At 41.4% G+C, this 26,752-nt stretch overlaps 1 protein-coding gene across 11 annotated transcripts in view; it reads right to left on the bottom strand.

The window, feature by feature from the left end:
• Nucleotides 1–3,932: 3,932 nt before the first annotated feature.
• A2ML1 (alpha-2-macroglobulin like 1) overlaps nt 3,933–26,752 on the bottom strand; it is an 82,780-nt gene continuing 59,960 nt past the window's right edge. For all 11 annotated transcript variants that reach the window (XM_068561532.1, XM_068561524.1, XM_068561525.1 and 8 more), the window contains 21 exons: nt 26,467–26,661; nt 25,086–25,176; nt 24,328–24,439; nt 23,481–23,709; nt 23,187–23,313; nt 21,929–22,050; nt 21,313–21,364; nt 20,867–20,950; nt 19,286–19,462; nt 19,047–19,128; nt 18,530–18,686; nt 15,834–15,908; nt 15,491–15,653; nt 13,672–13,886; nt 10,717–10,932; nt 10,211–10,338; nt 9,924–10,014; nt 9,552–9,620; nt 5,349–5,451; nt 4,874–4,915; nt 3,933–4,353 (listed from right to left, as the gene is read on the bottom strand). In XM_068561532.1, the coding sequence (XP_068417633.1) occupies nt 4,875–4,915; nt 5,349–5,451; nt 9,552–9,620; nt 9,924–10,014; nt 10,211–10,338; nt 10,717–10,932; nt 13,672–13,886; nt 15,491–15,653; nt 15,834–15,908; nt 18,530–18,686; nt 19,047–19,128; nt 19,286–19,462; nt 20,867–20,950; nt 21,313–21,364; nt 21,929–22,050; nt 23,187–23,313; nt 23,481–23,709; nt 24,328–24,439; nt 25,086–25,176; nt 26,467–26,661 (2,529 nt within the window). In that variant the 3' untranslated portion in view covers nt 3,933–4,353; nt 4,874. The remainder of the gene's footprint in view (nt 4,354–4,873; nt 4,916–5,348; nt 5,452–9,551; nt 9,621–9,923; nt 10,015–10,210; nt 10,339–10,716; nt 10,933–13,671; nt 13,887–15,490; nt 15,654–15,833; nt 15,909–18,529; nt 18,687–19,046; nt 19,129–19,285; nt 19,463–20,866; nt 20,951–21,312; nt 21,365–21,928; nt 22,051–23,186; nt 23,314–23,480; nt 23,710–24,327; nt 24,440–25,085; nt 25,177–26,466; nt 26,662–26,752) is intronic.

The raw sequence follows: 26,752 nt of genomic DNA, 5'->3' as shown, positions 1-26,752 counted from the left end.
AGGGAAGAGAGGGAGATGAGGTCAGAGGTGTAAAGACGTGTGGGAGTGCCAAGGGAAGACTGGAGGAGGGAGGGAGGAAGCAAGTAATGATTATAAAACCTGACATCAGCTTTTACTCTGGCTGAGAAATGTTGGGAGGATTTGAGTAGAGGAGTAATATGATCTGATTTACATTTTTTAACAGGATCGCTCTGGCTGCTGTGATAAGAATAGGCATGAGAGACAAGGATGGGGACCAGTCAGGAAGCATCTGCAGTAGAGTGGAGTGATAACAGTGGAAGAGGTGAGAAGTGGTCAGGTACTGGATATATTTTGAAGCTAGGGCCAATAGGATTTACTGACGTAATGGATGTGATGTGGGATGTGAGAAAAAAGAAAGAAAACAAAGGTACCTCCAAGGATTGGGGCCTAAGAATAGACCTTAGAGGTTATTCTATAAGAGGCTGCGTAGAGCTGCCATATTCTTCTTTAACAATTGCATAGTATTCCCTTGTGTAGCTATGTTGAATGGGCATCTTTGTTATATAATATAGATACATTGATAAACATTTTTGTTATTTGTAGTATTTTACAGCCACAATATTCTTAAACATGTATCAATACACATAGATGCAAGCATAACTGTAAAATGAATTCCTTAAAGTGTAATTGTTAGGTCAAAATATGTGCATGTTTTATATTTCAGTAACTATTGCAAAATTGCTGTCCATAGAGGTTGTACTCTTATATTTTGTTAAGTGGGTAAATTAATGCTGGAAGCCAGAATTAGAGATAATCCTGGGTCTCCTTATAGAGATGAGTCAGGGCAAGGATGGCATGTGAAAATGTCATCTCATTCATGGTACAGTAGAAAAAAGATTTAAAAACCTCAGTTTTAGATGACTTCTTATCTAAGCCTTGTAATTTTATAGTTGTCTTTTTCTATCTTTTTAATTTTTTTCTCTTTCTCTCCACCTTTCTAACCCTCCATGCACACCCCCACCAATCCACTTACCTCCACACACACACAGAAAACATGTCTCCTGTGGACACTTGTTAACTAAAGTTAAGCTATACCTCCCACAAAAAGATGATGTATTATCAATAGAATACACACGTTTGAAAGGTTTTTTTTTTTTTCTTTTTTGGCCACATCACGTGGCTTGTGAGATCTTAGTTCCCTGACCAGGGATCGAACCTGGGCCCCTGGCCGTGGAAGCATGGAGTCCTAACCACTGGACTGCTGGGGAATTCCTTGATAGTTTTTCTTCTTTTCCCCAATATTTATTTATTTATTTATTTATTTGGCTGCACTGGGTCTTAGTTACAGCACACGGGATCGTTTAATTGCAGCATGTGGAATCTAGTTCCCTGACCAGGGATTGAGCCTGGGCCCCCCGCATTGGGAGTGCAGAGTCTTAACCACGGGACCACCAGGGAAGTCCCTAGAATAATCTTTCTAAAAAGCAATTCGTGACCTAACCTCTCTCTACTTACGCACAGACACACACACAGACACAGACACACACACACAAACACACACACATCATCCAGGAGTACATTGAACTACTCTGGGGAAATACCAGCCTTCTTCCACCTCTTTGCCTTTCGCACGTAGATCACGTTGCCCAAACTTGCTCCCTCTTTTTCTGGTTGTTGCTCATCCAGCTCAGGGACCAACCTGGAGAAGACTTTCCTGACCACCCCGTCACCTCAGTCTGGGAAGGTACCTCTCCTATGTACTCCCATAGCTTTATGTACTTTTTTCTATCATTATATTTTTGTCTCACTATATCATGACTGTTGATTTGGTTTTTTTCTCACTCCAATAGTCTGTGAGCTCCTTAAGGATAGAAACCTTTTTTTTTTTTAAATAAATTTATTTATTTTATTTATTTGTTTTTGGCTGCATTGGGTCTTTGTTGTTGCACGAGGGCTTTCTCTAGTTGCGGTGAGTGGGAGCTACTCTTCGTTGCAGTGCGTGGGCTTCTCATTCCGGTGGCTTCTCTTGTTGTGGAGCACAGGATCTAGGCGCGCGGGCTTCAGTAGCTGTGGCGCACGGGTTTAGCTGCTCCACGGCACGTGGCATCTTCCCGGACCAGGGCTCGAACCCATGTCCCCTGCATTGGCAGGCAGATTCTCAACCACTGTCTACCAGGGAAGTCCCAGAAACCTTACTTTATTTATCTCTGTATTCCCAGGCCTGGCAAAGTACCTGGCATACAATAAATGCCTGTATTGAATACTTAACTATAAATACTAGAACACTAAGTGTCACTTTAATGCTAAACACTACTTAAACCTTAAAATCACCTTGCTTCTCAAATATGCACAAACGTTTATATTTCAGTAAGTTGAAGAATGTAAATTTTCTCATGAACATTCCCTTTTTCAGTGTAGTTGATAATATTAAATCATAAGATAGTCTTTCAACCCCAAAGACACAAGAATAGTTTTTGTAATCATTTGACATGTTTTTTTGGCCAGATATAACTTCTTAAATCTTGAGGACCACCACCTCCTTCCATTGCAAAAAAAATGGGAAGTTTTGGCAGGAGCTACAGACCCAAAAGTACAGGGGGGGTGGGGCTTTCACTGTGTGGGAGGAGCGTTCATGACTGCTCTCTTTTCTCTAGAGTTCTCTGTTCTCTTCCCATCATACCGAAGGGTAAGGCAGGCTTAGGGATGACCTCCTTTGGGTATGTTCCCCATCTTCTCTCACTTTGGGAACTCCTAAGAGGAGCAGGGCAAAGTCTAGGGTGGAGGAGGTAAGGAACAAATGGTTTATGCAAGCGTGGCCTTGGGTTTAGGGAAATATCTACATCATGGACTTACTTTTCCCTGACTCTTCTGGTCAGAGTTTCTGATCTAAGAAGAGCAAGATCAGTGCATGGACATCCAAAGTAAAAGGGTGTAATTACCTAGAGCATCTTCTCTGTTTAAATATCACTTATCGCTCCCCAACCCCCATCCCATTGCCTCCAAACTTGTTTCCAAAACAAAAGCATTGCCCCAAGGAAGAGTTTACACCATGATAGGTATCCCAAGTGGGAAAAGGCTGGGGGGATCAGGCCGGAGAAAAGCAGAGATGATAGGGAATTGTGGCCAGCCACTTTTCTTGTTATCAATCACTGCTTGCCCTGCAGTGACAGACTGGCTGAACACAGTCCCTTAATTAGGATTCTCTTTGGACCTCTCTCTGAATACTTGACTCTATTCTTTGCGAAGTCTGGGTCAAAAGGTTTAAGGAAGAAGCCAAATCGTGAGTTTTTGTTAAAGAATAACCATATCTTTAAACAGAACCTTTGGTAACCACAGAAATATGCACAGAGTCGAGCACACAGATTTTCTTTTCAAAGAAAAGAAAAAAATCTTTTTAGTCTACTCCCAAAGACCTAAATTACATCTTCCCTTAGATTTAACCTCCAGGAAGACATTTTTATCTTCCCTGGAACACCCTCTACCACCATCTCCTCTCTGGAGAGTCTCCTAAATGGCTCAACAGAATGGTTAAACCAATGACCCTACCCCAAGGAGCTTTCCCATATAATTCCTCCTTTGTGTGATGATTCCTAGCCCATCTTCCCCAGCCCTTTATTCCGGCACCTGTGCATCTGTGAAGTCGTAGAAAGTAGCTGAGGTTCAGGCCTACCCATCTGTTACCCACTCACTAGTCAATCAGAGTGTTAAAGAGAAAAACCACAGGCCCAAAATGGTGTCACTTGTGCTAAAGCCCCTGATACCAAATCTAGATTTAATACCTGACCTAACTGCCATTTCCACCTTCCCCAGGAATGTAATCTTAATCAACTAGTCTGGAGTTTTCCAGTCAGCACCAACAAGGTCATCTGCCACGTGGGCCTTCTCCATCCCCCAGAGGAAGGAGAGGCAATCTATGCCATAAAACCCTTGCCATTCCCTCCCCCTCAGTCCCCCAAAAAAGATGTCGTGGCCTAAAAAAAATTCTTTCTTTTCTTTTGCTAAGAGCTCCTTTGCCCTACCCTTCTTTATATAAACACCTTCAATTTTGTACAACCCCTTGGAGCACCCTTCTGGTTGCTAGAAGAAATGCTGCTCAATTCATAAATCACCTAATAGAGCCCATTCGATTTTCAATTTTATTTGGTTGCTTTTTTTTTTTTGGCCGTACCACGTAGCATGTGGGATCTTAGTTCCTTGACCAGGGATTGAACACACACTCCCTGCAGTGGAAGCGTGGAGTCTTAACCACTGGACTCCCAGGGAAGTCCTGCATTTTGTTTTTTAACAAGAGAAACCAAATTGTTTGATTGAACGGGTTCTGCTTTAAGAGACAGAAGAATGCTGTCCAGTAATGTCGTGGAGAATTCATTTAGTCTCTTTCCATCTTCTATCCTGGAGGGAAAAAACAAAGACAGAAGACATCATGATACACAGACGGTCTTCACAATGATAGAGGAGTTTTTTCCTGACTAGTAAAAAAAAAATCTCACAAAACACATGATGGGATTATTAGAGTGTTATCTCAGGGAAGTAGAATCAGGTAATCTGTACTTTTGTCTTAGTATTTTTATATAAAAAGATATATAATGTAATAATTAGGAAAATTTTCAGCCAAAAAAAGAAAATACTGTTTTTAAAAATCACATAGAACCCCTCATACAAATGCCACTATTAACTTTTTCTGATGTGAACTATGGAGATGATTATTCTCTCTTCAAGAGTTTAGGACATATTGTACAACAACTATACCTCAGTTTTTTTTAATAAAAGAGTTCAGGACAAAAAAGTAAAGTCCACTTTATCAAAAATAAGCTTCCAAAAGATAATACCCTTAACTCAGAAGAACGTCTCCTTAACTTCTGAATACTGCCACCCTACCCCAAAAGCCCAGCCTTCTTTCTTCTGGTCTTACCTCATTCACAGGGATCAGAATACTGAATTGTTGCCTGTTCATCTGTAAAATTAAATGACGTATATTATTATATTGCAGGCCTAATACATTCAGAGAGAAAATACTACATAAAAGTTACTGCTTTAACCCTCTTCAAAAGATTTCTACAGGTTATGAGCACATTCAGAATTACAGCAAGTTTCCAATGACTAATATTTGCACACTTGTAGTAAATTAGTCATTGCAGCAAAAATATTAAGAATAGTTAGTCTTTAGAAAACATCGTTCTTTCAGTCTATGGACCACGTTGTATAAAATATGTCTAGTGCAGAAGACTTTTTTAAGTGGCATGTAATTGATTTAAAATGCTTTAGGAGATCAGATAATGTAATTATGTGCACTTGGCTTGGAAAGGAGTATCCGTAAAATTAAGAAAGATATCATGAAGAATGAGGTAGAAGTATGTTGCGAGATGCAGATAAATCTTGGCCATCACCTGGTAGGTAGTAGTCATAGACTTTGATGGTTGCTGGTTTGAGGTTGGTGACCAACAGGCTTTGGCTGATGGTGAAGGTATAGGTCTGAGTCTTCTTACTAAGCTGTGGGGAAGACAGACAAACATCACATTAAAACAAAAGTGAAAATAACTTCTCTGTCAGGTGGAGGTTAAAAGACTCTTGCTGTCTTCACACAGATTTTCTGAAGCCCTTCTACCTCTGCTCTATGCCACTCCTAATATTGCCTCCTGCTGTCTTCCTGGCTTTTTCTTCTTAGCATCTTACCGCTTCCTGGTCCTTCTGTAAAATGGGTTTGTTCTTGGTCTACTCTAACCCGTGGCTCCTCCACTAAATTAAGTGAAGTGGCCAAAGGAACGGAGGCTTCCACTTCACTCCAACACCTGTATGCTCCCGATCGCCTTTCTCTCTTCATTCAGGTCTCTGATCAAATGACGTCTCCTCAGAGAGGCCTTTCCTGACCACCTTACTTTATCTATTTATGGTTTTAAGATTTTTTTGACGTGGACCATTTTTAAAGTCTTTATTGAATTTGTTACAATATTGCTTCTGGGTTTTTTTCTGTTTTGGTTTTTTGGCCGCGGCATGTTGGATCTTAGCTCCCCCGACCAGGGATGGAACCCGCACGCCCTGCATTGGAAGGCGGAGTCTTAACCACTGGACCGCCAGGGAAGTCCCCTGACCACGTTACTTTAAAACAATCACATCCTGGCCTAGCCCCACCACACTCCTGCGTAGTACTGATTACTACTAAAATTATTCCTGAATATGTGTGTGTGTGTGCACATATATATGTACTTTTAAAATTTGCATATTGCTTGTCTCTCCATTAGAATATCAAATCCATGAGGGCAGGGGTCATGTCTACTGTTTTTACTGCTGCATCTCTATCACGTCGAAGAGTATCTGGCATATATTGGTGGCTCAATAAATATTTGTTGAATAAGTGAATAAATGGAGAGTTCAAAACAATTGCATAAATTAATCTAATATAAAAAGAAAATAAGATTTATGTTGTAAATTTATGTATTTATTTACTTTTATTTTATTTTTGCTGCACAGCGTGGCTTGCAGGATCTTAGTTTCCCAACCAGGGATCAAACCTGTGACCCCTGCAGTGGAGGAGTTGAGTCCTAACCACTGGACCGCCAGGGAAGTCCCTATGTTGTAAATTTAAATAAGAAGTTAGAAACACCTAATTGGAAGATATTTCCAAAGAGATTTCTTTAGGTACAGTGCTTCTAAAAGCATGGTCCAGGAACTCTCAGGGATCCTTAAGACTGTATCTGGCAGCCTGTGAGATCAGAACTCTTTTTGGAATAATACTAAGACGTTATTTGCCTTTTTCACTCTCATTCTCTTTCATTGTACTAGTGTAAGGGAGCTACCTGATGTGTGATATTGCAACAGATTGAATGCAGAAGCAGATGGGAGAATTTCGCTCTCTTTGATTAAGCTAAATATTAAAGCAAAAACATAAAACAATCTGCTATTCTCATTTTTTTTGTTTTGGGAAATACATTTTTCATAAAATATTATATTAAAATGTAGTGAGTTTATCTTTGTTGTTTTTAAATGACAATAAATATTTTAGTATTTTTCTCAGTTTTAATTTCTAATAAGTTAAATGTCAGTAAATGTAACCCACATCACCACAAGCTCTTTGAGGTCATTTAAGAGTAGAGAGGGGTCCTGGAAAAAAATCTTTGGAACCACTGTTCTCGTTGATCATTTAGTTACCATAAAGATTTAAAGTAAATGACTAATATAAACCAAAAGAAAGCTGGGATAGCAGGCTTAATATCTGACCAAATAGAATCTAAGGCAAAAAAAAAAAAAAGTGCATGTGTACATAGAAATCTAAAGCAGAGAAATATATATATATATATGTATATACACACACACATACACATATATAATTAGTGTAAAAGAAGCACAGTGTTATACTAATAAAAGGAAAACTGAAAAAGATATGTTCATAACATATACATACCTAATTATATAGTTGAAAAATATATCAAGAAACAACTGACAGAACTGCATAGATAAATGGATAAAGGACAAATCAATAATTGTAATTAGAAATTTTAACAAGCCCTTTTCCAAAACTGATAGATTGAGCAGAAAAATAAGCAGAGTTAACAAAGACATGAACAACAGAAATAATCATCTTGGACTTTTAGATCTAGATCAAATCCATACCCAAGAGAAAGGGGATGGACATTCTTTTGGAGCACACAATGAACATTTCCAAAAAAGACCATATATTAGGTCACAAAAGAAACTTCTATGCATTTCAGAGGCTCACTATCATGATCTCAGACCATAATGCAATAAAATTAGAAATTAGTAACAAAAAGATGGCTTTAAATATCCCATGAATTTCCCCCAAAATTAAGATATAGAACTAAATGGTAATAAAAACAATGCTTGTCAAAAATTGTGGGACAAAGACAGAATATACTTAGAGGGAAATTTATAGTTCATATTCATCAGAAAATAAGAAAGACTAAAAATAAACAATTCGGCATTCAACTTAAGAAGTTAGACAAAGAATAACAAAAAATGTCCTTTCCCCTTCCCTTCAGCCCAAAATAAAGAAAAGAAATAATGAAGAAATTAATGAAACAGACCCACCCAAACCAAGCAAGCAAATAACAAAAAACAACAGAGAAGAGGAATAAAACCAAGAATAACTTGTTAAATGTGAATCAGATTGTCCTCTGGTGATGCTGATCAAGACAAAAGGGGAGAAGATACATAGAAAAAGGAAATAGTCACAGATATAATCATGACGGTTGGCTTTTAGACCATTCGACTTGATGTCTCAGATTAGAAGCTGACAAAGCTGGCTGGATACACTGACCGGCCCGCCATTGCAGTCTCAGGAATGGTGTCATGGAAATTAGAATCCCCAGGTGCTACTCCCAGCTTGGACACTGACAAACAGGATGACTTGACAAGCACACTCACTCTTATCAATTCAGCCTCAGCCTCCTTACGTAGAAGGAGGGGTGCCGTGTGAGACTCAAAGAAGGTGTGTATGAAAGCATCATAAACTTTGCAAAATGTTTAAACAACTACAATATCGTGATTTCAGGGTTTTTCCTGATACACTAACCAGAGTTGTCTCAAAAGAAACTATACAGGACTTACCCTAAAGAGCCACCCCCTGGCAGATAAGAAAACTACAGTAAGATGAATTGGTGTGGGAGTGGAAAACATTACTAACAACAGTTAATTTTAATTGGAGATAGTCTTGTCTGTCAGTTATATAATAATGCCACCTTTCTTCCTTGTGCTAAATAGAGTATGATGAAATAAGCATCGTAACAGTTTTTAGAATACTACTAGTCCTTGAGAACTCCTTATTTGGTTGAAATGAAAAGTTACATACAATGTCTAATGAAAATTAATTAACATTAACATTACATTATAAAATAATAATAATAATTGCTAATGTTTATGGAGGGTTTACTCCATACCAGGTACAATTCCAAATATCTTTTCATGTCTTAAATCACTTAATTCTTTCAACCACTCTGTGAGATAGGTAACTATTTTTACCACTACCTACCCTCATTCTACAGATGAGGAAACAATCATCCAACAATTGCAGCCAATGTTAGAACCAGGATTTTAACCCAAGCACTCTGGCATCAGAGCCTCAGCTATTAACCAGTCTGTTATTCTCCAGAGCTGTCATGTTGCGTGTGGGTATTAAGCACTTGAAATGTGGCCAGTCAGAAGTGAGATGTGCTGTCGGTGTAAAACACGTACTGGATTTCAAAGATGTAGTAAGAAAAAAAAAAAAATGTAGATACCTCATTCACACTTGTGTATGTTAATTACATGGTGAAATAAAAAAACATTTTGGGTATATAAAATTGAATAAAATATATAATTAAATTAATTTTATCTGTTTCTCTTTAATTTTTTTAATGTGGCTACTAGAAATTTTTAAAGAACACAGATGGCTCCCATTTTGTATCTGTTAGATAGTGCTGTCCTGGAGATGCAAAGGGGTATGTTATGGTACACCAGTAGAGTTCATCTCGTGGTTGTGAACTCCATCTCCCAGGTTCCTCGTCCTCGTGTGTGTGACACTAGTACATGTACATTAGAAGGGAAGTTGAAAAGACACATAAGCGATCAAGCTCTTTGGTTCGGTTCCTGATCCCTACCTCTTCCAAGTAGATGTTGAGTGTGTCAGGTCCAGATTCAACCTTCTTCACCAGTGATTGCTGGAGAAGCTGAATAAGAAAGGAGAAAAAAAAGGAGACTGAGAGCCAGAGCCTTCCCTATCCCCTAGAGTAATCTTCCAAAGCTCTGCCATGGTTGCAGAAACAATATATACTGTGGAAAAGGTAAGAAAAAGGAACCAAGACTATAACAGGTTCCATATCATATATCTGGTGCACCTTTGTAGCCCATTTAGATAATACAATCATGAGTTGTAAGTATAAACCATGATGCCCATTTCACCAGCTTTTTAATGATAATTAAAAGCTATAATAATAAGCCCCCCTCAGAGATAGAAAACAGAAGCAACTTACTAACTGTTTGGTGCCTTCCATGGGACTGAACCCGGAAAGCATCTTTACTTCCACAATAACCATATTGGAAGAGCTGCGACTCCCCACATAACTGAGGGCAGAAAGAAGCAAACCTGTGTGAGTCCATTATCTCCCCTCTCGGCACACTGTGCATCTGCAACACACACACACACACACACACACACACACACACACACACACACTCTCTCTCTCTCTCTCTCTCTCTCTCTCTCCAGCTCAGCTTCCATGGTCTAGGTGCCCCCCCACCACACCTCCGCTGTCCTCACCTGGTATGGATGGTCAGAGCCAAGGATCGAGGGGAAGTACGTTGCTCACACCGAGCTTTCGCTATTTCCACACTAAGACTAAAGGCCTCCACACTTTTAGGAGGCAGAATATTATATCTCAGCACCGTCTAGTTGGAGGAAACAGATAACCAGATCAGAGTTGGGAAGGATTTTAAAGATTGTTCTGTTTGATAGATAACTAATGAGAACCGACTGTACAGCACAGGAAACACTACTCGGTGCTCTGTGATGACCTAAATGGGAAGGAAATCCAAGGAAGAGGGGATAGATGTATACATGTGGCTGATTCACTTTGCTGTACAGCAGAAAGTAACACAACATTGTAAAGCAACTTTACTCCAATAAAAAAGAAAAAATAAAAAGAGGGTACGGTTCGAACGACTTTCCTTGCAAATAAGGTAGATGAGAGAAGGTTCTACTAGAGGCAGAGATGCCCTCAGACTCTCCTTCCCAACGCACACTAGTCCTCCTGGAGCCCTGCTTACCTGCACATGGACACAGCCCTGGCCTGAGGCCTCCAAGGTGTACACCCCGGGGATATCGGGCAGAGTCTCCTGCTGAAACAGCAACCGGTTGGCAGCTTGAACGTTGAAAGTGTGCTGGAAATTCTGAGCGGATTTTACAGCCAGGTTGACTTCCTCAGACGGCACATAGACAGTAGTGGCATACTTGGCAAGAGCTTGGAGAGCAACTACAGTATCCTGAGGAAAACAATCAGGCATCAGGCATATGCTTACTGTTTTGTGGGCCATTGGAACTAACCTCCAACAACCCTGTAACCTACACACCTGATTGTTGTTCACTAGCTTGGATGATACCTCCTCTAAGTACCTAAGAACCACATTCACCAATGCTGGGGAAGCTAACATAGAAATCATAATATCTTACCTGCATAGAAAATCACCATCAAGTCATTCTTGAACACTGATGGGTCGTTAGGCTAATTTCATATATTTATATTCAGCAATGAAACCTAGCTTCAGAACGGGCTATCGTTAGAAGTAAGTGGATCGAAGAGAATCCAAAAAAGAGTATATATATATCTATACGTATAACTGATTCACTTTGCTGTACAGCTGAAACTAATGCAACATTGTAAAGCAACTATACTCCAATTTTTTTTTAATTGGTAAAAAAAACCCAAAAACAAAAAGTGAGTGGATCACTGCTCAATATATATTTTGCAATTTCCCTATTTGGGGAAGAAACAGCAGTAACTTGATAACCCTAAAAATTGCATGCTCTTCAAAGTTATTTAATTGCATAATGATCTTCTGTGGCACAGGGTATCAGGGGATTCTTGGAAAACCCCTCCTTGAAGGACAAAGCTTCTTAGCCATTATGACATGTGACAATCTTTTCTTCATCTGGGAATAAGACAGATAAACTGTTTCTAAGAGAGCATGGCATCACGTAAAAAGTGTGAGCCTTTCCTTTCTGAAAACATGATTTATATAAATTACAACCGGAGGAAAGAAAAAAAGAATGAGATATTCTGCAAAATTGTCATATCTCACTCTGTGTTATGGAATTTCTGTATGCTCAAAACTTTGTCAAATATCTACTGCAGAATAAAGGAACCCCACTTCTCCCTATCCCAAACAAAAAAGAACAGTCATATTTAGACATCACACTGTCATATAAAGATAGGAAGACAGGTATCAACCCAGGGGAAGCTGTGAACAAGTTATATCTGTGCAGCTTGGCCATCTACAAACAACTTTTTGTCTATGCTCTGTGACCTGGAGCCCAGGAGGGCTTTCTTTATTCCTTGGACATGTGGAGACAATTCAAGGAATGGGACCTCACCATCACCTAAAAACCAAAGTGGGTGATATGTGACTTCTTGTAATAGCCAAGGATTTTATTGAAAAGCAACTCTGGCATATATCTGTCACGGAGAATTCTAAACATTCCATCCTCTGCTTTCTAAAATTATATATTATGATTATTTAGGGCTCAGCAAGAAGAAGGAAATCTTTCCTGATCTTTGGCCAAGAATTTCCCTGAAACAAGGAAACATAGTACCATATAACTTTTTAAAATTCCAATTAAGTCATTACCATATGCAAGGTCTTAACATCATCTCTTAACATCTACACCAAGCACTCCATCTATTAAAATCTGTTCATTCTTCCAGGTCTACTTTACATGTTACATCCTCAGTGAAACTGGCCCTAATTTCAACAAGTCATACTATAATCGCTATGAGAACAAAAAAATGTGTTTTCTTGTTTACCTCTGTATCATCAGTGACATGGAAAGAGTAGGGATTTAATACTATTTACAGAACAAATGAATTAATGGCTATTCTCTCTGTGATCATCTAAGATGATTTTTATGACATTATTTGAATTTATCATACAATTCCACCTCCTTTTTTCCCTACTGCCACCCCACCAATTCGATTTCTCTTTACCCCTAACCTAGACAAATGAAATAGTCTCCTGATCTCTTCAAATCCAGTGTCTCTCTCCTCTAAATCATCCCATATCCAAGGGACAGATTAATCTTTCTGAAACAAAGTTTAAAAAAATTAATGGCTCCTCAGAATTAGGCAGAAACTGAGCCTGACATGCAAGGCCCTTCATAATATGAAGCTACCTTACCTTTTCAACTAAGTCCCTTTATGCTTCAGCTAAACCAGTTTTCCCAACAGCCATTCTACGGTTTTGCAAATGGGTGTCTCTACTCAGACTATTCCCCCTTCCTTTCAATAGTTGCCTAAAATTTTTACATGTCCCTTTAGATCTCCCTCAAGTGCCATTCCCCTGTGAAGACTTTTCTTACCCCTCAAGCTGATATGAGGTCTCTCTCCCTCTTGAAATTCAATATTTTGTACGTTTTGTATCTTTGTGAAGACTTTTCTTATCCCTGTGAAGACTTTTCTTATCCCTCAAGCTGATATGAGGTCGCTCTCCCTCTTGAAATTCAATATTTTGTAACTTTTGTATCTTTGTTCTGTAACCAGATCCTGCTATGTAATATATACAACTTTTCCTAGCTTTCTTTCTAGGTTGTAAACTTTTTAAAGACTCTATCTTACCAGCTTTCCAATACCTGAAATAGGAGGTATACCTGTAAAATCTTGCTTTGATGCTTACAGACCCCATAACTGGCTTTCTAGTTTGTGACTATGTAAATCTAGCCATAATTATACATGTAGAACATAGATTTCATGATGTTTCATACTCTACAAAGAAAGAGACTTAAATGCATAGAGTACTATTTATGTGCTCAAATGACCTAATTTTATGAACCCTTCTATATATTTTTCGCATGATTTTCTCCCTTTCTATAGAGTGATTAGTCCCTGGACCTAGAGGGCAAGGGCAATAGTTTTTCCTCTCTCTCCACACGAGATCTAATCCTGGTTTTTCCTCTCTCTCCACATGGGATCTAACCCTACCTGATGAGTGGCAGAAGAGCAGGCTACTTACCTGAGTGGAGGAGAACCCTCCATGTGCATTTTGCTGCTTGACCAACCAAGCCACTATGCCAGTGGCCTTGTTTATCTCATTTTGAGTCAAGTTGGCTTTGCTGAGCCAGGTCAACAACACATATGCCGTAAGTTCCACATCTACAGCCTCAGGCTCAGACCAAGGGCTGGCATCCAATGACGGAGTAGGTTTGTGGCTCCAGTGAAAGGACGTTCCTATGGAGAAAAACACATACTTAGGAAAGTCTTAGAAGGAAATGACTTTCCCATATTCACTTTGTAAATGCTACACCTTAAACCAGAGAAAGTACCAACCAAAAATTAATCGTGAGTTAGAAAAAAATATTTCTCAAATCTTCTGATTTATTGGCCACCATGTCTATGCAAGGATGTGTGTGTGTGTGTGTGTACACCCGCACATAATTCCCCAGGGTAAAGCCGGGAGCATCAATAAATGCCTCCAGCAATGATATCAGAACCTCCCTTGTTAACTTATAAATTCTTATGTTAATGGAGATAGGTAAGTAGAAACTTCTTTTAAGAATTTTATGTGTTTGGGGTCTTTTTTTTTTTTTTTGGCTTACAAAATTTTATTAATTTTCAGCATTTATTTTCCTTAATCAAAGGTCTAACATTTTAAGAAGAATAAAAACGGCAGAACATGCATAAGAACTCTGAGAAACCATAGAAGAAATGCTAATGAGGGCGAGCAAATAAAATATGAGACCAAATCCCCACTCTGTGACAGCCACAATGGCAGGTAACTTGAAGACAACGAACAGCAAGTAGAAATGAGAAGAGTGGAAGCTAGAAGTCTAACTAAATATAAGGTTAGAGATAATAAATACATAGCCCACAGGAGGCAATCCAAGTGGAAGAACAAAAGAAAACATGTCAGCCTGCCATGCAAGATAATGGAGAAGAGTTAATCACATTAAACTGATATACACCTGAGCAGATATAACTCCACCCACTGTCTGAGATCCCCATTCCACGACTAGAGCTGCTTATACACAGGCCAAAAAACTACCCAGCGCCCATATGAGAGGACAACTCGGCAATGACATTCGTATAGATGAAAGCTGAGCTGAAATTTCTGCCTGGAAGTATAATTTTAAATAAACAGCTAGGTAAATAAAATTCATTAATATTGTATTTACAAGATCTGTTAGAATATCGAATACTTTTTTTTTTTTTTTTTTTTTTGGCCACACCACATCACTTGCGGGATCTTAGTTCCCCGGCTGGAGATTGAACCTCTACCCTCAGCAATGAAAGCACCGAGTCCTAACCCCTGGACCACCAGGGAATTCCCAGAATATCAAATATTATTCTAAATACATCCAAAAGTTTGAAAAGGACCTTGAGAAATCTCCAAGTTCAAGTCGTACCCCATCAAACTCCATGATTTTACACCAAAGAATTGTTAAATATCTGCAAAAGGGTGGTTCTCCAATGCCAATACGTTTTCTGACTAGTTTCTACCATCTATTTTCTCTTCATGATAAAAATATAACATGCCTTTGAGGACTTTCAGGGGCTTTCCTGCAAAACTGTTAACAATGATTTTATGACTTAACTTTTACTAAAATGAATCCTAGAATTGAATATATGTGGGACTATGGAGACTAGGGAAATTTTTCACATATTTTCACAATTTCAAAAAACTCCTGGGATTTCCCTGGTGGTCCAGTGGTTAGGACTCAGCGTTTTCACTGCGGTGGGCCCAGGTTCAATCCCACAAGCCACATAGCATGGCCAAAAATAAATAAATAAAATAAAAACAAGAAAGCAAAAAATTCCTAACATGGCCAACATACCTGAGATGATAGCCTGTCGATCTAGCTTTTCAAGAAGAATGTTTCTGATGTCCATTTTCCCAGCCAGAGTGAAAGTATAAGCTAGTAGGGCCTGTGTGTAGGGGTTGGTGGTGGAGGAGACGGAATGATTGAGACACTGCAGACCCTGACTCACCATCAGGTCCTAAAAAGTGAAGATGAAGAACTGAATTTATAAGGCATTCCTTTTAAAAGGGGCAGTGATAAGGAAATCATCATATCCTCTTTTGAGTTTAAAAGGCTGGCTAGGGACAAAAATAGGTGACTTTCTCTAGAAACAGGCATGATCAGGAGACTGTCAAGGGGAGGAGCTAGAGAAACTCACATCTGTGGTCTTTCCCATCTCCAGCAACGCAGCCGTGATGTAGGCAGTCAAGGAGACCTTGTCATCAACTCCACCCTGGATGGAAACGGAGACAGGAAGTCAGGGCAGCAGCCAGCACATGAAGAATTGCATGCACGTTGCAAAAATGTGTCCCCTCTGAACGGATGAATTATTATTATTATTTTTTAAAAAGCACTCCTGGGACCTCCCTGGTGGTCCAGTGGTTAGGACTCCAAGCTCCCAACGCAGGGGGCCCAGGTTCCATCCCTGGTCAGGGAACTGGATCCCTCATGCCTCAACTAAAGATGCCACAAGCGGCAACAAAGATCCTGAGTGCTGTAACTAAGACCCGGCACAGGCAAATAAATAAATAAATATTAAAAAAAAAAAAAAAAGAAGCGCTCCTTTCCACAGGCTGACCACAGCCCCAAGCCTCCAGGACACACAGTGGAGGGGAGAACTGGCTGGACTTCAATAACTGCACAGCCTTACACGGTAACCTGCAAGAAGTAACATGACGTCTTCAGCTCTGAGTGGGTATTTAGGAAACCCAAGATAAGGTGTTAGGAAGAATAACAGGTTTTAAAAAAAGTGGGGGGAGGGAGTTGGGATAAGGAGAAAATCTCTTATTCTCAGATTTTTTACTGAATCTGAGCCTCCCCCAAATGGACGTTCCCCTCAAGTGGCATAAAGCCCAGCTTCTGCTCCAGAGGAGAATAGGTAACACCTTCCCTGATTAATGCCTTTCACAGAAGGATATTAGCAATTTTTAAAAAAATATATGTAATCTAAATTACTATCTTTGTTCTATAGATAAGAGTACAAACACTTAAAATGGTTAAATAGTTTGTTCAAGAGTACACAACTGTGGGCTTCCCTGGTGGCACAGTGGTTAAGAATCCGCCTGCCAATGCAGGGGACAAGGGTTCGAGCCCTGGTCCGGGAAGATCCCACATGTCGCGGAGCAACTAAGCCCGTGCGCCACAACTACTGAGCCTGCACTCTAGAGCCCGCGAGCCACAACTACTGAACCCACGAGCCACAACTACTGAAGCCACGCACTTAGAGCCCGTGCTCCGCAACAAGAGAAGCCACCGCAATGAGAAGCCCGAGCACCACAACGAAGAGCAGCCCCTGCTCACCGCAACTAGAGAAAGCCCGCGCGCAGCAACGAAGACCCAACGCAGTCAACAAAATAAAATAATAAAATAAATAAATGTATAAAAAAAAAATACACAACTAATAAGCTGGGTTTAACTCTGGAGCTCCCGGTAAGGACCGAACCACCAAGCTTGACAACATAAATAATGGGTTTCTTGAGAGACTGGCTGGCTCTGGTAAGACAGGAGGAAGAAAAACCTCTAGGATCTTGTTCTAGTCACATCCTGGCTTGTACTACTCCCCCGTATGGGGGACACTGGGAAGATCCTGCATAAGGAACACTAATGAATCGTATAGAGATTTGGTTTTCAATGCTCAAGATTTTTTTTTAATTGAATTTTTTTTTTTTTCCGGCTGCAACGCACGGCATGCGGGATCTTAGTTCCCAGACCAGGGATTGAACCCATGCCCCCTGCAGTGGAAGCGCAGAGTCCTAACCACCGGACCTCCAGGGAAGTCCCAGTGCTCAAGATTTTTAATCCAGGTCCTGGAATAGCAATAATGATTCCCCTAGGAAAGTTGGTACAGTCTTTCTCTCACTCAGTCTGTTCTGAATTGAACAAGCTGCCCGCACCCCGACACCTTGCCCTGTGTTGGGAAAGGTCAGGCAGTGCAGTGAATGGGCAGGAACAGTGCCTCTGGAGTCCAAGTGCTGTGGTTCAAGTTACAGTCCTGCCGCCCACTAGCATTCACCTCAGGCAATTTACTTAACCCCTGCACCTAGTTTCTTCTTCTGTAAAATGGAATTAATAATGATATGCCAGTGCTTAGCATGTTGATTTGTTGTAAACATTAAATATGAATATCAGATAGAGTACTTAGTGCCTGCCAGAGAGTAAACCCCTTACAAAAGACACTGAGCTGTCTAGGAGTCCCCACCAGAGGAAATGGCTTTGCTTCAGACTTAGGGAAATAGGAAAAGGCTCAGAGATCTTCTAGTCCAGTGGTTCTCAAACTTTAGCAAGTATCAGGGTCACCCAGAGGGCTTGTTAAAACACAGTTGCTGCCCTTACTCCCAGAGTTCCTCAGAGTAGGTCTGGGGTGAGAGCTGGAATTTGTATTTCTTTTTTTTTTTTAAGATTTTTTTAAAAAAGATTTTTAAAGTCTTTATTGAATTTGTTACAATATTGCTTCTGTTTTATATTTTGTTTTTTTAGCCGCAAGGCATGTGGGATCTTAGGTCCCCGACCAGGGATAGAACCCATACCCGCTGCGCTGGAAGGCGAAGTCTTAAACACTTGGACCACCAGGGAAGTCCCTGGAACTTGCATTTCAAACAAGTTCTCAGGTGGTGCCCATGCTGCTGATCTGGGGACCATACTTTGAGAACCATATTCTAGTACGTATTCTCATCTTACAGATGTGGAAGCTGAATGCTCAGACTGGTTACGAATATTGACCAAGGTCACCCAGAGCCAGGCCTGAGACCTGAAGAACTGACTCTCAGGCCGGTGCTCTCTTGATTCTGCTCACTCAGAGGTACAAGTTCCTCCCAGACACAGTAGTGGGCTGTGGGCCCCTGGGCAGGTCCGCACCTTCATAGCTGTGTGCAAGAGCTCTCCCACGTTGGCATAGCAGCCATCGGAGAGCTGGTTTCCTGCCATCCACCTGAGAGCATCCTGGATGTTCTTGTCATCAATGAAGATGAGTTTCTGAGCCTGGCCAAAGCATTTGGTGACAAAGGCTGTCAGCCTGTATGGGTAAAGAGGGAAATGTGGCATGACGGTGGATTTCCAGGGGAGGGTGCAATAGTTCTACAGTTTATTCTGTTGAATGGTTCCAGAAGGGAAGTTGAGGAAACATAATGCCATAGGAAGCTTGGAAAAGGGAGGCATTAGTTGGCATTCATGGGGACAAGAGCTGGGAGGTACAAGGTCAGAGAGAAGGGTAAGGTGCTTGACCATACATGAAGCTGAAATAAACAGTATTAAAGTGGTAGAGGATAGAAAGCAAGAAGGAATGGGGTTAAGGGGAGAGGTAGAGGAATAATTCCAGAGGGTTCAGGAATTATGCTCTGGGGTACAGAACTCATGGGGAACTGGACAACATTACCATGTGTTTCCATTTTCATCGTTCTCCCCAAAGGCACTGTAGGAGCCGGTGCTGTGTTTGTACATCAGCTCCCTCTGGTACCCTGGGAAGCCAGATGTGGTTTTAGATGACAGTGATAACTTCAAAAAACACCCCCATGGCCTTCAAGGATGAGGGACACTTCAGGGGCTGAACTTCCCTGAGTCTTATCACCGATCATAGGCGCTAAACAAGGTGTCCAAGAGTGAACACCAACTCACCCAGCTTCAGGAAATCCACTGCTCGAGACCTGATTTCCTCAGTCAGCATCCCTGTCGTCTCCAGGTACTGCAAGACGTAAATGATGGGAGCGAACAAGACCATGTTCTGCTCCCCACAGCCATTTGGCATCTGCACCAGACTGTCTAGGTTCTTCAGGGCTGTGCCCATGATGTCCCCTGGGATCCAAAAGGAGAGGGAAGGAAGGTGGTGGCAGAAGGAGGAACCCTTAAGAGTTATTATCATACATTTAACAAACACGTATTCACTATCATTTAGGGAGTCTCTACTCTGTGACCTGGGGGGGAAGAGCCTCCACCTCGAAGAGCCCATAGTCGGGGGGGCAAACAGTTACAATACATTGCAATGCTAATTTATTATAAGCAAGTATAACATATATAATATCGGGTATGTACAAGGTGCTGGAGTACACAGAGAGGTATGTAGGCCACCTGAGGGTGTTCATGGCTTTCAAGAAGCTGATGAGGTTTGTAATAAAACCTGCAATGCTTAGTCTCAATCTCTAAGTGCCTCCACTGCATATAAATACATCACCCTCCAAATCACCAAGTCTCTCCCAAGCACACACACACTCCTGATACGCTTTTCCTCGTTATGTCTCTTGACCCCTCCATATACTTCACAAGCCAGTAAGCCTGACATAAGTGACTCATGAACATCTGCATTTTAGTCATTGAGTTCAACTCAAATGTGCAAATATGTACTGAAAGTCAACTGCAGGAACTGTACTAAGAACAAAAATGAAAAAGACGTGGCCCTTGTCCTCAAGGATCCCTCAATGCAGTGTGGAAGACAGACAGAGACAGTGAGCTATAATACAGTGAGGTGAGTGCTATTCCAGAGGTATGAATCAAATACAGCCAAAACGGAGACATTTTCACCTGGAAGGGATCTGGGTAGGGGGTTAGAGTACAGAAAGAACCTAACATGTATAGGCCTTCTACTATGGGCTAGATATTGTGCTGGGAAATTTATTATATTTAATCTTTACACCAATCCTGAAAGGTAGGTTATTATCACTGTCTTACAGAAGGGAAAAGAAGGATAGAAATTGTTCATTAACTTATCCAAGGTCACATGGCTATTAAATGGCAGAACTGGGATCCTAAGCCAGTTCGATACAACTTTCAAGCTCATGTTTTTCTATTTGCTCCCTCTCCTTGCCTAAAGAAGTGGCATGTCCTATGTAAATATGGTTGAATCTTCCCAAAACTGTATTCAAATATATGAAGTCCTCATTTTTAAATGGTTCCTGCAAACATTTCGTCTCCCCTCCACCCAATTTATAGACCTAAACCTAAATACATATCAAGCTTCAACAACCTTTAACTTCCTCCTGCCCAGACTCGTTTCTGTTTTTAACCAGAGTATACGTCTGTCTAATCCCATCTGCACTGCACAGGCTGTATTTGCCCACTTTGTAAAATAAGCTCTTATTCCTTCATCACTTCTAATCTACCATACCTTCCTCCAGATAGGGCCATAGGCCTCAACCCATGCCACACCTTGGCAGCCTCTGGCCCCATTTTTCCTTTTGGAGCCAAGAATCTCTGGTTGCTTACCCAGAACAGAAACATAAGCCTTGGCTGAATCACGAACAACATCCACAGGGACCTCCAGGGAGATGGATTCTGAAGCCACTTTTCCTATGAGGGGCAGAGAAAAGGTAAAACAATAAAAGGTGGAAATAGTGGGGGTTCTCACGCCCAAACCACAGAAAAACTTGCCATAATCCAGGGTTTTCTGTACCCAGTGCTTTCCGTGGGTTGGAGGTAGATTTTTTTACCCTATTCACAGTGGTCTTTGCTGAAAATAAATTCCAGCGAGAGCCATAATTGTGCTGTACATTTTCTCTTCTTCATCCTGCCTTTCAGCTACTTGGCCCCATTGGGAATGGCACCCCTAGACTCTCCTATTTCTTCTTGTCCTGTATATTCCTCCTTTTGCCTAAGAAGACCTCCTGTTGCTAAGGGAATTCTCACACCAACCCGTCTCTGTGTTCACCCACCTTTGGAGCACAACAGTGAGCTGTGTGTCTTCTCCACAAGGACTCCTTCCGGCTGACATGGAGAGAGACAAGGATGGGTGAAAAAACATAGATGAGTATCAGGGCAGGTGGCACTGAAGGAATAGGAAGGGGAAGGGAAATGGGGAGAAGAGGCCCTGCCTGTGCTCCAGGGCTTCACTCAGAACTGGAGAGAACAGAGCTTCTCTTTGACATTCAGAAGGACTCCATTTCAACCCAGGGAGGGGCCTCTCAGTAAAATTCTTTCTGGGCTAGAGCTAAGGATAAGTTTAGGAAACTTCTAAGAGACAGGATTGACAATGGGGTTCATGATGACAGGAAGCAGCGAATGATGACATTAGGGATTTTCTTAGGAGAAACTAACATTCATTGAGTGTCTACAAAGTAACAGGTACTGTATTAGGTACTTCCATAGACCATCAGTATGGGTTAAGCAAGTAGTTAAGGGCAGAAGGGGGTCAGGGAAGGATAAAGGTGAGCTGCCTGATTGGAGTTGGAGTAAGACTGCTGCAAGAGACTGACATGGTTAGACACACACTGAACATCCCTGGCTTGGTTGCTGCCTCTACCTCTGAACCTAGGCCTGCAGAAAACTCACCTTGACCAGAACTGGTTTGATGAGTGTGTCACTCTGGCCCTTTTCTGGAACAAACCCCTTCTGGTCTCCACAGAGTTCATTGCTGTCCAGAATCTTAGTGCTCATAGTGAAGTTTACATGACCTGAGAAGAAAGAGGGCAAAAGGAAGACATCAGCCCTATTGGCAGAGGTACCAATGAGGTCTCTTCCCCTCTAGATTAGTGCTTCTTAAACTTAATGGCATACAAATCACCTGCGGCTCTTGTCTGTTACAATACAAACTCTATTTCAGTAGATCTGAGGTGGAGCCCACATTCTGCGGTAGGTGGCCTCTAAGGGACCCCAGTGATCCCTGCCTCCTGATATTAACACTGTTGTGTAATCCCCTCTTCTTGCCTGTGGGCTGGATTTAGTGATTCGCTTCTAACGGAGAGGATAGGGCAGAAGCAATGAGATGTCACGGCTGAGCTTAGGTTATAAAAAACACTGCAGCTTCTGTCTCAGGTGCACTCTTCCTCTCAAGCCACGAACTCTGGAGGAAGCCAGCTGTCATGTCATGAGGCAGCCCAGTGGGGAGATTCATGTGATGGGAAACTGAAGGAGGCCACTAGCCAACACCTGAGGCCAAGAACTGCAGCCTTCAGTCTAACAGTCCATGAGGATCAAAGGCTTTGGAATGAGCTTGGACGTGGGTTCTCTCCTGGGCAAGTCTTTGGATGAGAACACAGCCCTGGTTGAACTTCATGAGAGACCTTGGGCAAGAGGCATCCAGCTACACTGCACAAATTACTGACCCACAGAAACTGTGTGATAATAAATGTTTGTTCTTTTAAGCTGCTAAATTTTAGGGTAATTTGTTAAGCAGCAGTAGATAACTAATACACCAAAAGACTGTACTTTGAGTTGCAAGGACTTAATCCAAGAGCAAATGACATCTCATAGGATTATTGTGATGATTAAATGAGTTAATTCATGTAAAACAGTTAGGACAGTGCCTGGCCCATAGCCCATAGTAAGTATTTGACTAGTAACATTATCTCTTGTCCTGGCGTAAATATTAAAATCTCCCTCTTTCACTCTCAAAATAGTCCAGTGTGGATAATGTTTTGGTCATCTATCAAAGAATATTCGCTTATTTTTTTATAACATAGAATTAGGAGGGAGAAAAATAGAGGCAAATACAAAGAGGAAAGAGAAAACAAAGCAAATACAGTAGAGGAAAGGGTAGACTTCTCAGTCTCTGTGCTTTCCTTGCCCATCTGCCACTTCCTTCTCTTACCCAGTTTGACAGCTGTGATATTCCAGTGATAGGATTTTGATTCATCAGCACAGAGACAGCTGGAGGCCTGAGAGTCTGTCCCTGGTTCCACCTGGTACTCCTCTGATTTAGCCAGCTTAGTCTGAACCTGAAGAGGATATTTGAGTGATAAAGGGTCGGAGTAAAGGAGACAATACACAGAGGTTTAGGAAAATATGGGGGCAGAGACACCGACATCTCATTTCTTTCTCGGGGAAAATTGGTATGCTTCCAGTTTAGGGACTGACACCTGCTTCTTGCATCCCCAGCTCTTACCCTGATGCACTCCTTCAGATAATTGAAGATGGTGGCAGTAAGACGAAAGGATTCTCCGCGAACTACCGAGTAAGGGAGAGTCAGATCGACAAAGAATGGCTTGAAGGCAGTCAGTCCAACAGTGGGTGAAAGACCAAAGCCTCTGGACTGGGAAGTGCAAAAAGTCATGGCCTTCCATGTGGTGATGGTATCAGGAACTGTGACGTGGACAGACTCCTTCCCTGAGTTACTGTGAGAATACAAGAACCCAGGTGAAGCAGACAGCAGGAGAAAGGCATTTGGGAATTAAGCTACAAATTTGTCTGCAGAAGTGAATATTTCGTTGCTGTTGTGTGTGGGGGAAAAAGCAAAAAGGCAATCGAAATGGTGGCCCACATGAATCTCAGAGTGTGAATCTTCGAGTGAGGATGTACAAGTATGGGAGAAGGGGGGTTGTCTGAGGATGTGAGGAGAGGGAGTATGTGTGGGTGGGCATCTGTGTGCAAACATATCTGTAAGAGAGCCCAGTGCCCTCTGAATCGGTGAGAATATGCCTTCTTAGGCTTTGTCAAAACGAGCGGGTAAGCAGTGGGCAAGAACCAAACTCATGTCAAGATGTGCCTTTCCGTTTGCGTGGCCCTGCAGTGAGAATGCACTGTCTGCACTGAGCAAATGTGAAGACGTGTGAATTTGTTTTGAGTGATTGTATATAACTGTTTAAGAATCCAGGGAAAGAAGCACATGCTCATATCCCCATTAAACCTTCTTGGCTTGAGACTTAGGTTCATTAGAAATTATCTGAGTCTGAGTTCTCTGCTGAATCTACACTGTATATATAATTTTGTTATACCTTTTAGGCATCACTTACCCAACAGGAAACAGATCCCAGAGCCAAGTCTCCGGGAAGTACTGGCGAACCTGAGAATCCTCTGGCTGACTTGAAGTTTCTACGTAAGGCACTGCAATATTTTCATAGATTTCTAAGGAGACCAAGAACAAGGGAAAAAGCAGAAGACTTACGTCATGTGATAAACTGAGGTGGAGAGAAAACCAGCAAGAAATTCAGAGGGAAGCAGAGAACATCCAGTCTGAGATGAGGACAACTAGTGAGCCTGCGCTCTAGAGCCCGAGAGCCACAACTATGGAGCCCTCGTGCCACAACTAATGGAGCCCGCACACCTAGAGCCCGTGCTCCGCAACAAGAGAAGCCACCTCAACGAAGAGTAGCCCCTGCTCACCGCAAATAGAGAAAGCCCATGAGCAGCAATGAAGACCCAACGCAGCCAAAAATAAAAAGATAAATAAATTAATTAGTTTTTTTGAAAAAAAGAGAGAGATGAGGAGGAAGGACCACTGAGGAACTGACTGGTCATGAGACTATCAGGGGAAATGACAGACACGGACGTCTGGCCAGGGAATGAGTAGATAAGGGCTTCAGGCTTCAAAAGCCCCCCCCAGAGACAGAGAGAGAGTGAGATCCTAGGGAAACTGCCTTCATCTATAACCCACAATCCATTATCATTCTGGCTACTGGCTCAGTGCAAGAATAGGAGGCAAAGAGGGACCTTTCAGAGTTCCATGATGCTAAATATCTCAGTGAATCTGCAAGCCACAGAGGCAGCTTACCTCCCGTTGCAGTGTTGTGTTCTGAAATTTCGTAACTGCAGTCTATTGGCTTCTTGACTTTGGCGTTGGACAGTATTTTCAGGCCCACCTCCTGATAGGCACCAAAGGGACCAGAGAATGAAGAGTTAAGGGGGTCCTCTCCCTTACTACAAGGGCTACAGCCTAGAAATTTCACCCTCAAAGGGTTAAACCAACACATTCATTGCCTATTAATTGCGAGACCAATACCCAGCCACCAAGATTGGTTCACTTCTATTCCAGCTAGTGTGAAAGCTTTTCAATTAAACTTATCTCATTGTGTTTATATATAGATAGATAGATAGATGTATTATGCATATGTATATACACACACATACATACGTTTTTGCAAAATGATCACCACAATAAGTCTAGTTAACATCCATTACCATATATAATTACAAAAAATTTTCTTCTTGTGATGAGGACTTTTAAGATCTATTCTCTAGCAACTTTCAAATATGCTATACAGTAGCACTAACTATAGTCACTATGCTGTACATTACATTCCCAAGACTTACGTATTTTATAACTGGAAGTTTGTACCTTGTGACTACCTTCACCCATTTTACCCCCTCCACCTCCCACCTCTAGCAACTACCCATCTATTCTCTGTATCTATGAGCTTGTTTCATTGCTGTTGTTTTTGTTGTTGTTAGGTTCCACACATAAGTGAGATCAAACGATATTTGTCTTTCTCTGTCTGACTTATTTCACTTAGCATAATGCCCTCAAGGTCCATCCAGGTTGTTGCAAATGGCAAGATTTTATTCTTTTTTTTGGCTGATTAGTAGTATTCCACTTATTTCATTGTTCAATATGTTTAATACTTCTTCCAAATATTAGTCACTGTATCCTTATTATTTGATTTGGACTGAACTTTCTAAGGGCAGAGACCATATCAGCTCAATCAATTCAACAAAAATATATTGAGCATTATGAAGGATCAGGCATTATAGAGAATACAAAGATGAACAAGACCCACTTCCTGACCTCAGAGACCTCCTGGTCAGATGTGGGCCAAAGCATCCCAAACTTCTGTGGATAAAATAGGTGCAGTATCTTTCATAATAGAGACTTCTGGTCTACCTTTCTTCATTTTTTTTTTTTTCCTTCTTGGCTGATCCAATGGAAGTCAATGTTTGGAGACCCCAGAGAGAGGACTAGTGTATAGCCTCAGACAGTAGGTGACTTCTACAAGCATGAGGACCAAGTGAGGCTGCCTTACCCATCAGGAGTTTCTTTCAAGATTTTGCCCCTGCCAGTGCCCATATGACTCTGCCTGCTTTATTAGATGTGAGCTTTCCTTTCCCCCTCCCACCACAATTGTTTCTATGAGAACAAAATGGGTAAGAACATCTACCTTGAAAAAATGGAAAACATCTATGCTTTCAGAGAACCAAGGCCTCCACATAGTAGAACGCCTGCGCCAACGCTCCTCGGGCACTGCATCAATGAGGGGCGGGGGAAAGTCCCATGGGGCAGGCCCTGGACACTCATCATATTCATCCACCTGATAGGGGTAGTGACCGTACCAGAATGGGAACATACTATAGACCTGAGAAAAGACAGAAAAGGAAATAAATTTTTTTTTCTTAAGAAAATAAAATATTGACATAGTGAAATCAGCTGAGAAACTTCTCTCAGAT

This window comes from Eschrichtius robustus, chromosome 13 (genome assembly GCF_028021215.1).
Source record: "Eschrichtius robustus isolate mEscRob2 chromosome 13, mEscRob2.pri, whole genome shotgun sequence".
In the NCBI taxonomy this organism is placed as follows: Eukaryota; Metazoa; Chordata; class Mammalia; order Artiodactyla; family Eschrichtiidae; genus Eschrichtius; species Eschrichtius robustus.
Note: the sequence above shows the minus strand (reverse complement) of the source record. Positions and strands in the feature narration are given on the sequence as shown.